The sequence below is a fragment of the Vigna umbellata genome, chromosome 9, assembly GCF_029865625.1.
Source record: "Vigna umbellata cultivar VRB3 chromosome 9, Vumbellata_1.0, whole genome shotgun sequence".
NCBI classification, from domain to species: Eukaryota; Viridiplantae; Streptophyta; class Magnoliopsida; order Fabales; family Fabaceae; genus Vigna; species Vigna umbellata.
Genome location: NC_142173.1, coordinates 43,410,043 through 43,421,963, shown reverse-complemented (window position 1 = coordinate 43,421,963; position 11,921 = coordinate 43,410,043). Strand labels below are relative to the sequence as shown.

At 29.1% G+C, this 11,921-nt stretch overlaps 2 protein-coding genes and 1 non-coding gene across 3 annotated transcripts; 2 read left to right on the top strand and 1 right to left on the bottom strand.

Moving 5' to 3' along the window:
- Window positions 1-736: 736 nt before the first annotated feature.
- TRNAK-CUU (transfer RNA lysine (anticodon CUU)) lies at window positions 737-809 on the bottom strand. Its single transcript has one exon. It is a non-coding gene; the product is annotated as a tRNA-Lys (tRNA).
- On the top strand, window positions 781-4,648 carry LOC148193633 (putative methyltransferase At1g78140, chloroplastic). Its single transcript, XM_088098044.1, has 8 exons — window positions 781-1,075; window positions 1,182-1,285; window positions 1,382-1,522; window positions 1,790-1,874; window positions 2,892-3,088; window positions 3,219-3,330; window positions 3,719-3,826; window positions 4,367-4,648. Exons 5-8 carry the CDS (start codon window positions 3,036-3,038, stop codon window positions 4,505-4,507), a joined length of 414 nt encoding a protein of 137 aa, XP_087954170.1. The 5' UTR covers window positions 781-1,075; window positions 1,182-1,285; window positions 1,382-1,522; window positions 1,790-1,874; window positions 2,892-3,035; the 3' UTR covers window positions 4,508-4,648.
- LOC148193634 (putative methyltransferase At1g78140, chloroplastic) lies at window positions 902-1,883 on the top strand. Its single transcript, XM_088099471.1, has 4 exons — window positions 902-1,075; window positions 1,182-1,285; window positions 1,382-1,522; window positions 1,790-1,883. The coding sequence occupies exons 1-4, from the start codon at window positions 902-904 to the stop codon at window positions 1,881-1,883; spliced, it is 513 nt and encodes a 170-aa protein (XP_087955597.1).
- Window positions 4,649-11,921: the final 7,273 nt, after the last annotated feature.

Here is an 11,921-nt window from a genome sequence, read left to right as displayed (position 1 = left end):
TTCCTGTATTCCTTTTGACTGTAAAATCTTATTGTTGCAACTTGTAGCCGGTTTGATTATCTCCTAATGTTTTATGTTTCCAAAAAATACTAACCACATCAGTTTTAGATATAAATAAATAAACATAATAATATCTTGTATAATAATCAATAAAAGTGATACATAATATTTATTAACATGTAAACTCAACATGTGCAAACCATAATCTATATTCAGCATCAAAAATTGATGATAAACCAATTATATATGTGTTTAATTTTATTATAATTTCTATCAAATAATATATTCTGAATAAAAAAGTTTCGGTACCACTTTATTTGTTATTTTTTTAATAAAAGCATTTTTATTGATATATAAATCAACGTATTTATAAATAAGCAAAAAAAGTATATCAATAAATTGATAAAGATATGTAAAAGGTTACAATTCAAAACATATTTATTTTAAATATTATAAAAATGTAATATATTTTGTCCGTTGATTATGTGTCTGTAATTAGGCCTAAGTAGAGGTGGTATAATATATATTTTAAGGAAACAACTAGACATCAATTAATAATTGAACGCAATGATGATTAAAAACAAATGTAATAATGAAAGCATTATCGTGTTTGTGCTGTGTAAGAGTTCAATGGAAGGGATATTACTAATTTATATGTTGGCAGGTGGAAGAAGACGAGAGAGACAAAGAAACAGAAATTGGAAATTTGGAATAGCAAAAGTTTTTAAAACTAAAACGCCCACCGTGGGGCTCGAACCCACGACCACAAGGTTAAGAGCCTTGCGCTCTACCAACTGAGCTAGACGGGCAATTTACAACATAATCGAAGCTACAAAGAATTCGTAGATTATTCTATGCTGTTCAATCCATTCTTCTCGTTTCTTATTGCTGGTGCTGCCTAATGGCAATAGGCGGAGCAGTTGCCACTATGTACACGCGTTCTCCACCACTCTCTTCGTTCACCCCCACGCGCCTCTTCTCACGCTCTCATTTCGCTGCAAAGCTTCGATTTCCTCCTTCAATTCGACTTCGTGCTTCTTCTACTGCCGTCATAGACACCGAAACCAATCCAACGGTAACGCTTCTTCTCTCTCCTATTGAATTTTCTTTTGACTTACATATTAATTTTCGTCAGCACTTATCGTCAAACACTTGCGTGAGGAACGTAATTTTTTGTTTAGGAATCCGTCGTAGTTGAAAAGGAAGTGAGGAATAGCAGCAACCCGTTGGCTTGTCCCGTGTGTTATGATTCCTTGACATGGAATGGTGGTCCTGGTTTCTCCGTGTGAGTTTATTTAATAATCTATTATTTGCTTCCGCTATAGGTATGCGTTTGTCATTTCTGGTCTTTTGTTCATTGTGATAATTTTTTTATATGCAGAGATACAATCAGCGGGTCTAATTTTCAATGTGGGACATGTCAGAAAACATATGTTGGTAACCAAACTCACATTGATCTCACGGCAACAGGTGGAGCTAAGAGCTACGGTGATACGATGCCATTTTCCACAGAGCTTTTCAGGCATTCTAGTTCTCTGTCATTTTTTTTTCATATGAAGTTTTTTTTATTGTTCATGATCAATCTTTAGTTGTATTTGATGATCTTAGAGAATGGTTTTTGTTTTCCTTTAAGTCATGGTCCTACTATCTGAGGATAGATATCATATGCATATGAATATTAGTTTGCTAATAATGGCACTCAGCGACTTAACAGTATAGTTGTTCTGCTGTGTATATGCTGTGGAGTCGATTCGCCACTTATATGCATACTGATTGTTTGTTGAATCAGGGTGCCATTGATATCATTTCTCTATGAGAGGGGCTGGCGTCAAACCTTTTCTGTGTGGGGTGGTTTTCCAGGTCCTGAGAAAGAGGTTAACTAAATTTCCCAGTTCTCAATAACAATTCCTTCTTAATGAACCCATATTATTTCTTTTAATATGTTTTGTTAGAAAATAAGAAAAATATCCGGTGATATCTTCTTAGAGTATCTAAGATGATCTCTTAAAATTTATTCTTCTTTTATATTTTATTATTTGTTTTCTTATTTAATTAAGATATTTGTAATTGTAAGTATATTTGATTAGAATTAGATTTATTGGAATTTATTTGGTAGGCTTATCATATCATGTATATAAAAATATCCGATAATCATGAGTGCTTACTGCATTCAATTTATATAAAATGAATTTTGTTGTGTAATTCATACACAAGTTTAAAACTTAATTATTTGTGAAAGGAAGCTACACATCCTTTTTTGTAATAAAAATAAGGATTGTTTAGTTTGTAAACCTTTGGTGGTTTACTTGCTTCAATGAGGAAGCAAAATATATTGAGGTGAGACATTGGGCCTAATGGACGTTCCAACAATGATAATAATGCCTTCTGTCATGTTTGGTATTGTGTTCTTGAGAAAATCAATGTTAACATCATCACTGGTTTTAATCTCCTTAGAAGAGGTGCAAAGCCTCCGTAACTTGTACAGAACTCCACAAAAGCCTTGAACTATTCAAATCCATAATGCCACCTGATTAAATGCTTCTTTTAGGGACTCTTGTTCAAGGTACACAATGAAAGTTTTGCACTATCTTCTAAAGAGGAGATTAAGATCAGTCAGAGAGCATTAGCCAATGTGCCCACCCTTAGCTCGTGTATGTCCAGAGAGCTCTACCAATCAATTTGTTTTGTTTAACTTTGGGTGATTGGTGGAAAGAATATTAATTTGGATATGGTGCTGCAAAATATAAGATAAAATCATTTGAAATACTAACGAATCTGTCTTCTATTGTCTTATGTACTTTTATATTGGAATTATGTTGTTAATGTATGACTTCTTTATGCTCGTGTGTTGTTCAACAGTGATTCACGCCTTCTACTTAATTTGTCTGCAGTTTGAATTGATGAAGGGTTTCCTAAAACCCGTATTGGGAGGAAAATAGTTTTTTGATGTAGTTGTGCAAAGTGGATTGTTTTCAAGATTATTCGCAAAAAGTCAACTCTTTTCTTTTGTTGTTGCTCTAGACTACTCGGAAAACATGTTACAGCAATGTTATGAATTCATTCAGCAGGAAGAGAACTTCCCAAAAGAGTACTCAGTTTATATTTCTAAACTGATTATAAATTATTATATCTAACTTTTGAATTCATAGTTCTAAGGAACTATTTAAGCCATCTTTTATTCATATTACAATTATATTTTGTTAATATTTATGTTTTAGGAACTTAATCTTGGTTAGAGCAGACATATCTAGGCTCCCCTTTGTTTCTAATTCTATTGACGCTGTGCATGCTGGCGCTGCTCTACACTGTTGGCCTTCACCATTGGCAGCTGTAAGTGAATAACTATTCTCTATGTTTGGATTTTGCAGACAATGTTTCATTTGTTTCAAATACCTGTGACAGTGGCTTGAGGAAAATTATAAATTCTTTAGCCATGGTTTTTGAGATGTTTACAACGTTTTTATATTAATCTGAAGTAGTAAATGGAATCCCTTAACGTGTATGCAGTGTTGTGTCAACAACTACAAGAACATGTTTCAGAATGTTAATCATGCTAGCAGATTTTAAATATAAGCAATTTTTTCAAGGGTTACCTTTATATTATGGATAAATTACTTCAGCCGATTTATCACTTAGTAGTATGCCTAGTTTAGTCAGATGGCCATGCCTTCCATCACTCTGTGACTTCACTTTCCTTTTATGTAATCTATTTTAACAGGTTGCTGAAATAAGTCGTGTTTTACGACCTGGAGGTGTATTTGTTGCAACCACCTACATACTTGATGGTCCTTTTTCTATTATCCCATTTCGAAGTATATTACGGCAGGTATTAATTTTAAATAATGTTTTTTTTACAACATTTTTTTACGACGCTTACTACAGTATTAGTTTCTTATCTATGCCTCCTTTATATCAACCATTTTATTCCTCACTTCTCTTTCTTCTCTTTGCTGTAAAACAAATTGTATAAATCTGTTCTCTGGTGATAATTCTCTAAAATTTTTTAGCTTGAAATTTTTTGTGCAAGTGTTGGCATGCTCCGTCTGAATTGATAAAATCAGTAAGAGTTTCTTTGCTTAGTTGTTTTTGTTTCTTTTTTCCTTAATTTGGATCTGCTAGCTTCAATTCAGTTTCTCAATTATAGGAAGTCGGTGGTAATTTAGTTTCTTAATGATATGAGAAGATATCAATCTAGAGTATTCGATTGTGCGTGGAAGAATGATTTTTATTTCAGATTCCATGACAGGGTTAAATTTTCGTCAACTCAATCTTTCAGACACTAAAATGAATGTTTGTTGGTCAACTTTTATCATTTATTTTTATTTCTATAAGTTTTGAGTAATAGAATATTTGTTTGACGTTTCAGACTCTAAGGCAAGCATCTGGGAACTACAGCTTTCTCTCTGAACGTGAGCTTGAAGATCTCTGCAGGGCGTGTGGGCTGGTTGGGTTTAAATGCATTAGAAATGGGCCTTTTGTGATGATCTCTGCTAGAAAGCCCAGTTAAAGTTTGAGCTTCGGGTGCTCTGTTTGCTGCCTTGAACACATTATGCTGAAGCCTGTATATCTTCCATGATCAAAATTTTCAAATGTAAGCAGACAAAATGATGCATGTTAATCTGATTAAATTTGTGGTTTGACTTGGTAATTAATTAGGCTTCACAATAATCAAACCATATTACAGAAGATGGATTATCTGGTAAATCCGGCAAAATATTTGTTGCTAACCACAACGGAGTAAATGCCCAATGTTTCACTGATACTGTTAACGTTTGTAAATTATCCGAGAAGGGTAGATCGTTGGAAAAAGGGTACTCGGTATAACCTCTATAACAGCAAAAAGCTTCTCATATGTAGAGTAGGTTTAAATTATCAGTAACTTAAAAGCTCTACAAATTAATTGTGGGCACCAAATTTTTTTTCGTGCAGTTTTAAAATACATAATTATAATTTATTATCATCTAAACTGTTGGTCAATAATTTTTCTTGAGGTACCTATAAAAATTGAGATTTATGTAATTCTTTGGTGAAACGGAATTGGTTTTAGTAAAATACAGTAAAACAATACGTAGGAGATGGAAATAAACATTCACAAAACTTTAGAATCAATGGTAAAAAAGTAAAAGGTCTATAACATTCTGTATTCTTATGTTGAAAGTCTAATATAAAGAGAATATTAAATTAGAGTATTTAAGTGATGGTAAATCTTATTTTATGATTTTGTAAGATTGAATTAAATTTAAAGTTTATTTTTTATAATAATATTAAAGTCATGAATTAAAATTTATTTTAACAAAATTTATTGTTTGTTTAGATATGTTATTTTGTCGGTTTAATAGCCAATTTAGTCCCCACTTTGGTTGAAAAATCTCAATTTAGTCCCTCGTTATAAAAGTGTTTTACATTAGTCATAACTTTTAAAATAGTGGGTCAGATTGATCCCTTTCGTTAAATATAAGTTAACGAAATTAATGGATGATGATGTGACACAGCTTAAAGCTGATGTGTTAGATTGGTCCCTCGTTAGCTTTAAGTTGTGTCACATCATCATCCATTAATTTTGTTAACTTATATTTAACAGAAAGGACCAATCTGACCCACTATTTTAAAAGTTAGGACTAATTCAAAACACTTTTATAACGAGGGACTAAATTGAGATTTTTCAATCAAAGTGAGGACTAAATTGGCTATTAAACCTTATTTTGTCTGATATTAGAACATTCATTAGACCAAATTAAGTTTAAAATTAAAAATTCTCATCATTTATACAGAATAACAATAAAATTAATATAATGTTTGAATTAACATCCTTTGAAGGAATGATTATTTATTTTAATTGTTTTTTAATTTAACTTTTAAATAAACAAACATTTCTTTCCTAATATTTTTCTCCTTTTATTCCACTGGCTCTTCTGTAAATAATAATTTTTCATGAAAAACCCGAGAACAATATTCATTTGTGGGAGTGTCCACTTTCATGAAAGAAGTAGAGAACAATAATTGGCTTGGGAGAAATAAGTGGTCCAGTTCCCAAACTAATTTGATTTGTTTTATTTAGTGACCAAAAAGGAGAATAATGAAATCTAAGACATAAATAACAAGTTGAAGGGAGGTGAGAGGGTGATCTTCATCACCATTGCCACAGAAAAGGATTTTCTCCATTTCTCTACTCTGTCTTCTGCAACAATCATTCTAAAATGGTGAGACTCACATTTCTCTCCTCTTCTTATGCTATTATCAATAATAGTTTATAATCTATAATAATATATAATCGCATTTATCTATGTATATATGTTATGTTATTTTTTATATATTTCAAAATTATAATGTTAAATTAGTAAAGATAAATTGTCTATTAACTAAACATTACAATGCACTTATTCTTCGTATTTTCTCATTTTTCAAGAAAATTTGTAATTTATATTTTCTTCAGATTAAATTATAGTTTACGTATCAAATAAAGAAATAATAATACATATATTTTTATTAAAAAAATATAAATTAAAATGAATATAAATATTAAATTTTAATTCATTAAAAGAATAACATAATAAAAAATTGAATATACAAGCATTACTGAGTACATGTTTTTTCTAGATGATAATAATAATAGTTTTATTATTGTTAATTGTGTATTATACGTATCGTTTGGTATAAGTGATAGATAAATGAGCCCAGAAGGAATAATATTAATGACATAAGTTTAAACTTGTATTAGAGTTTAAAAACAAAGTAGAAAGATGTAAACTTATCCAACAAAGAATGTCAATAGAAATTTAAAAAGAGAAGGAATTTGTTTTCTTTATGTGTAAAAAAATATAGAAATGTTGGAAGTCCAACCTATAGATAAAACCAAATTATAATATATAAGTAAGGTGCAAATTTCACCTTACAAACTGATTTTGTGGGGTTGAGTTAGGTTTAAAGTGTCCTTTCTTAAGAAACACATTCCTATTCTTTAAATTTTTTTTTATATCTCTTACTAATTCCAAAATCAAAGTCTAAACTTTGCTTCACTTCTTAAATTTAAGAATGACAATTAATTAGTACTCTTAAATATTATTGTTGAAGACAAAACTAATTTATAATATATAAGTGAATAAGTAAATATAAATTTTATTTTATAAATTAATTTTATAAAGTTGAGTTGGATTTAAAAAATTTAATTCTTAATATATGTAGACTAAAATAAAGTTAAGTTTTTCTGATTTATCTCTTCTTTCTATTTGATTATCTATTAGATTGAGCCATACAAGTGTTTGAGAAAAATCATGATATATGAAATTTTACTTTTCTTCTTTTAAGTGCATTTTGAGATTTAAAGTGTGTTTTCTTATAGATTCTAAATATTGAACTAAACAAGGGATTCGAAAGTGTCTCACTTCAATTTCTTAATTTATAAATCTCCAAATTGTTATAATGTAAGGGAAGTTAAGTCACTCTTTTTATATTATGAATTTTTGACTTGTTTACATTCTTTTAGATTTAATAGAATGGGATAATTGCACATGGAAATGAGAAAAACACCATTTTAAAAATAAAATATAGTATTTAGTTATGAAAAAGAAATTTCGTATTTTTGTTGAAAGTTTTGAATAAGTTGTCGTGTTGGTGGAATCTGTCATCGTTGAAGTTGAAAATTTAAATGAACTTTTGGTTTTATATCCATGTAGTATATACATTGATATGACTTGGATTCGCAATATAGAAAGTTTGATTCTATGTGTATTATTTTATGATAACTTGAGTTCAATAGGAATTTGAATGCATAAAGGTGAATTGACGAGAATTTACAAGTTGTATGAGGACAAGAAATACTTTAAATTGCTGCCATACAACAAATACTATGGGTGGGATATGATGAAATTCTAAAAAATATCTAATTGTATTTGATAAGTTGAAAAATATATATATGTATGGGATTTGTTAGATTATTAAGTACTTAAATTAAACAATTTGATAATGTTTTATGGTGTCATTAATATGAATATTTCGTTTAAGCAAGTTAATCTTGTTCAAGTTAAAAAAATTTCAGTAATAAATACTGGTGTTAAATTTCCAAGTTTAAGCATCCAGTCACTTAAATAATAATGAATATGTTGCTCAAACTATTTGTTTCACACATGAATGAAGATAATGTTACAACAATTATCTTTTTATAAGAAGTATACCTAAGATATTAAATAAAAAATATTTTCCTAGAGAATATGATTGAGTGACGTTATTTCACTCCAGTGATATATCTCTTAATTTAATATATTATTTCACTCTATCCTTTATTTATTGTAATAATTAATATACTTTCTTGCATATATTTATAAATAACATGTTATAAAATTATTAAATAGTTTTATCTTTTAACTTTTGTTTCGGATGTAGAGTCGAGTAATTTCACAAATACACCTTTACACTTTTACTTTTTAGTTGTTTGAATTATTGTATTCGTCTTTAGTCTAAGTTTTCTTTCGTTCACGTTCTAAATCGAATGAAGATACTGTTAAAGATACTCTAATACTTAGTAATTAATCTAGATTGACTCAGAGTAAAGTTTTAAATTCACAATAAATATGATTACCTACCTATTTTCTTTGATCTCTATTTATAGTTTTTGAGATGAGTTAAGATGATGGAGTCTTAATCAAGGTCCAATCTCAACTCATTACACTGATAAATATTTACCCTCAATCTCGATTTTTAGCATATTTAAGAAGTATTTTACTACTGAACTCTCTCTGTGTTCGGTCTTTACTCATACGTGGTTGGATGATCTATAAGTCTTTGTCTTAATCTGAATTTGGAGGTTAAAGTGGGAGAGAAGCCGTTTCTCTTTTGCGGTACAGCCGTTTGGCCGTACGATACAACTTTGATTGCTATGCAAAAATTTATTTGTCAAGTTTGAGAATAAACCATATACTAATATTTTTATTTATAAATTTCTTATTTCCCAAATTGTTCATATGAAACAAACTTAACAGGAAACAACTTATCATATCAAACAAACTTTACATAATCTAAAAATATATTTTAAAAATGTTTCCTATAACTTTTTAATAATGTAATAAATTACTAAACCGCGAATGTTTGCATTTAAAGACCTTTTGGTTTATAGACTTTAACTTTTATTTATGTAATTGATGTTGTTTGGTCCAACATCTATCTATTTCGTATTGGATTATCAATTAATAACAGAGTTAGCAGGTGATAAGGAGCCACAGAAATGGTTGATAATTACTTAGGGAAAAGTTTAGGAAAGAATTAACAAGTACTTTTTGATATATTATTTTAAATGTATACTTTATTATTAATTAAATTTATCAAATAACACTCATAAATTGCACATACATTATTTATTTGTTAGTATTAATCTTTACCAAAAAACAAATTATTCCAAAGATACTTTAAAACATATAAAATTAAAGAAATATATTTACTAATAATACAAAGAATTTAGATAATAAAAATAAAATATTCATATGGGAATAATTCATAAATACTAAGTTAAAGAGGAATAATGGAAAAAAAAACATAAAACACGGAATGTTTTAACTTAACGGTATTCATTTTTTATAGTTACAACATTTTGGCATTTATCATGAGATAAGTAAAATTGGTGTTGCGCCACACTTTTTTTTATTAATTTGTTTTTTTATATTTTTTTTCTCAACAAGAAATATTATATATATATATATATATATATATATATTATATATATATATGTATGTATGTATGTGTGTACAGAAGACGTTAAGGGTGTCTCAATTCATATATAAAATATTCGTAGTTGGCATGGATATTACAATCAAATAAAGTAATGTGTGCACATACCGTTATCAAACTCCCTATATAACCCATAAATTTGTTATATAAAATACAACCCTATTTTTTATCCTAATACAGTCAAATTACATTTTTAAACTTGAAGAGCTTCAATTTTGAGCCCTATTATTAATGGGTCAGTGTCTGGAATATTGTTTGTAGCTGAGTACCGATGCATGCTCTGAGTTAATGCATTAGCAGCAAATTCAAGTGTAATTTCCAACTCCCCTTGTTACCCTAAAAATTATTCGGACATAATAATTTGGAAGCAACAAATTCAAACTTCCAATGGTCCCCAGGTTGTTAGACTTGGCTCGTATAGGTGTACCATTGCATTCATTTATGTATTTTTTAATATCTACAACAAGACTAAACAATACACAAATATCGCACTGTAATATACATGTTTCCTGCACTTTTACCAATCTATTTCATTATTGGCCAGTAACTTGCATTCCAGTATTCCTTGTATTTCATATATCCTACACCAATCTGCTTATCTAACCTTACCATCCAAATGTTTTATCTTCTAATTCTCCTTTTTTTTAAGTTGTCTTAAGCCACAAGGTTCTTAAACACTTGGTTTCAATTTAAAAATGAACAATTTGAAATTGAAAATGTCACCTTTAGACAACTTAATCCTCACGTTTTCCATCACCCCATCCCAAAATTTTTGTTTTCTTGGATTTTCCCAATTGTCATTCTAGGTACTTGAATGGCATTTTCATATGTAGTTAAGTATTTTAGAAAAATTCTCCATTAATGCTTCCTCACTCCCTACAACACCAATCCTACTCTTGTGGTAAATAAACTTCAATCCAAATATCAATTTAAAACATTTCAAGATAGATTTTATTATGAGAATATTTTTATTTTTGGGTTGGCATATGAATAGTGTGTCATCAATAAATTGCAATAAATTAATCACTACATCCTTCCTATTTACTATACCACACCTTCAAACAATTTTTTCCTAATAGTTTGTCTCACTAATCTTACTAATTCCTAAGCTATTATAAGGAATAAGCATGGAGCCATTGAGCCCCTTGTCTTAAGACTCTTGTTGGTTTGAATTATTAGGTTGGGCTCCGTTCACCAATACAAAAATTGTTGATGATTCTAGATAAGATCGTATCCATCCAATCCATTTGCTATAGAATTCAAGTTTACTCATCATGTAATAATAGAAAAATCCTAGTTAACTTATATATGTTTTTCCATAGTCTATCTTTATTATAACTTCACTCTTCTTTTTCTTTTCATTTCTTTCACTACTTCATTTGCTACAAGAAGACTATCCAGAATCCCTCAAAAATTTGTTTTTTTTATATATACGGATGACATTCTTTTAATGAACAAGGACAAATAGGAAGACAATGTCATAAGAAGGAGATGAAGCAAATCTGATGATAAAAAAGGTTATCATTAAGATGTAGAGACTTTATTAGAGTATGTAAAGTTTTGGAAGGAAGACTTATCAACTAGAATCGTTTGATAGAGGAGTCATCTAGAAAACATTTGACATGAAATATTATCAATCGTCCTTTTTATTACAATTGTTTTTTTGTTCTTCTAGGGTTTTTTATTAGGCATAAAGAATGTTGCAAATAAAGGTGTATTTTGAAGTTGAAAATCGACAATAAGCCATAATTGTATGATCACGGTCTTAATCGTTGATCAAACTAGAAGAGATTCAAAATCAACAAAAGACGATCATAATCATCGATCACGATCTTAATCATTGATCAAAATAGCTAAAATCAACAAGAGGCGATCATAATCATCCGATCACAATCGTAATCATTGATCAAAGTATAAGAAATTCATAATTGACAAGAGAAGGTCATAATCCTTTGATCATGATCTTAATTGTTGATTAGAATAGTTGAAACCATGAAGAGATCATCATAATTATTTGATCATGATCTTTATTGTAAATAGAAGTGATGAAAATCAACAAGAAACAATCATAATTATCTAATCATAATATTAATTATTGATCGAAGTAGCTGAAAATCAACAAGAGATGACCATAATATTTAATCATAATCTTACTCGTTGATCGAAGTAGCTAAAAATTAACAAAAAAGATATGATCATTATTG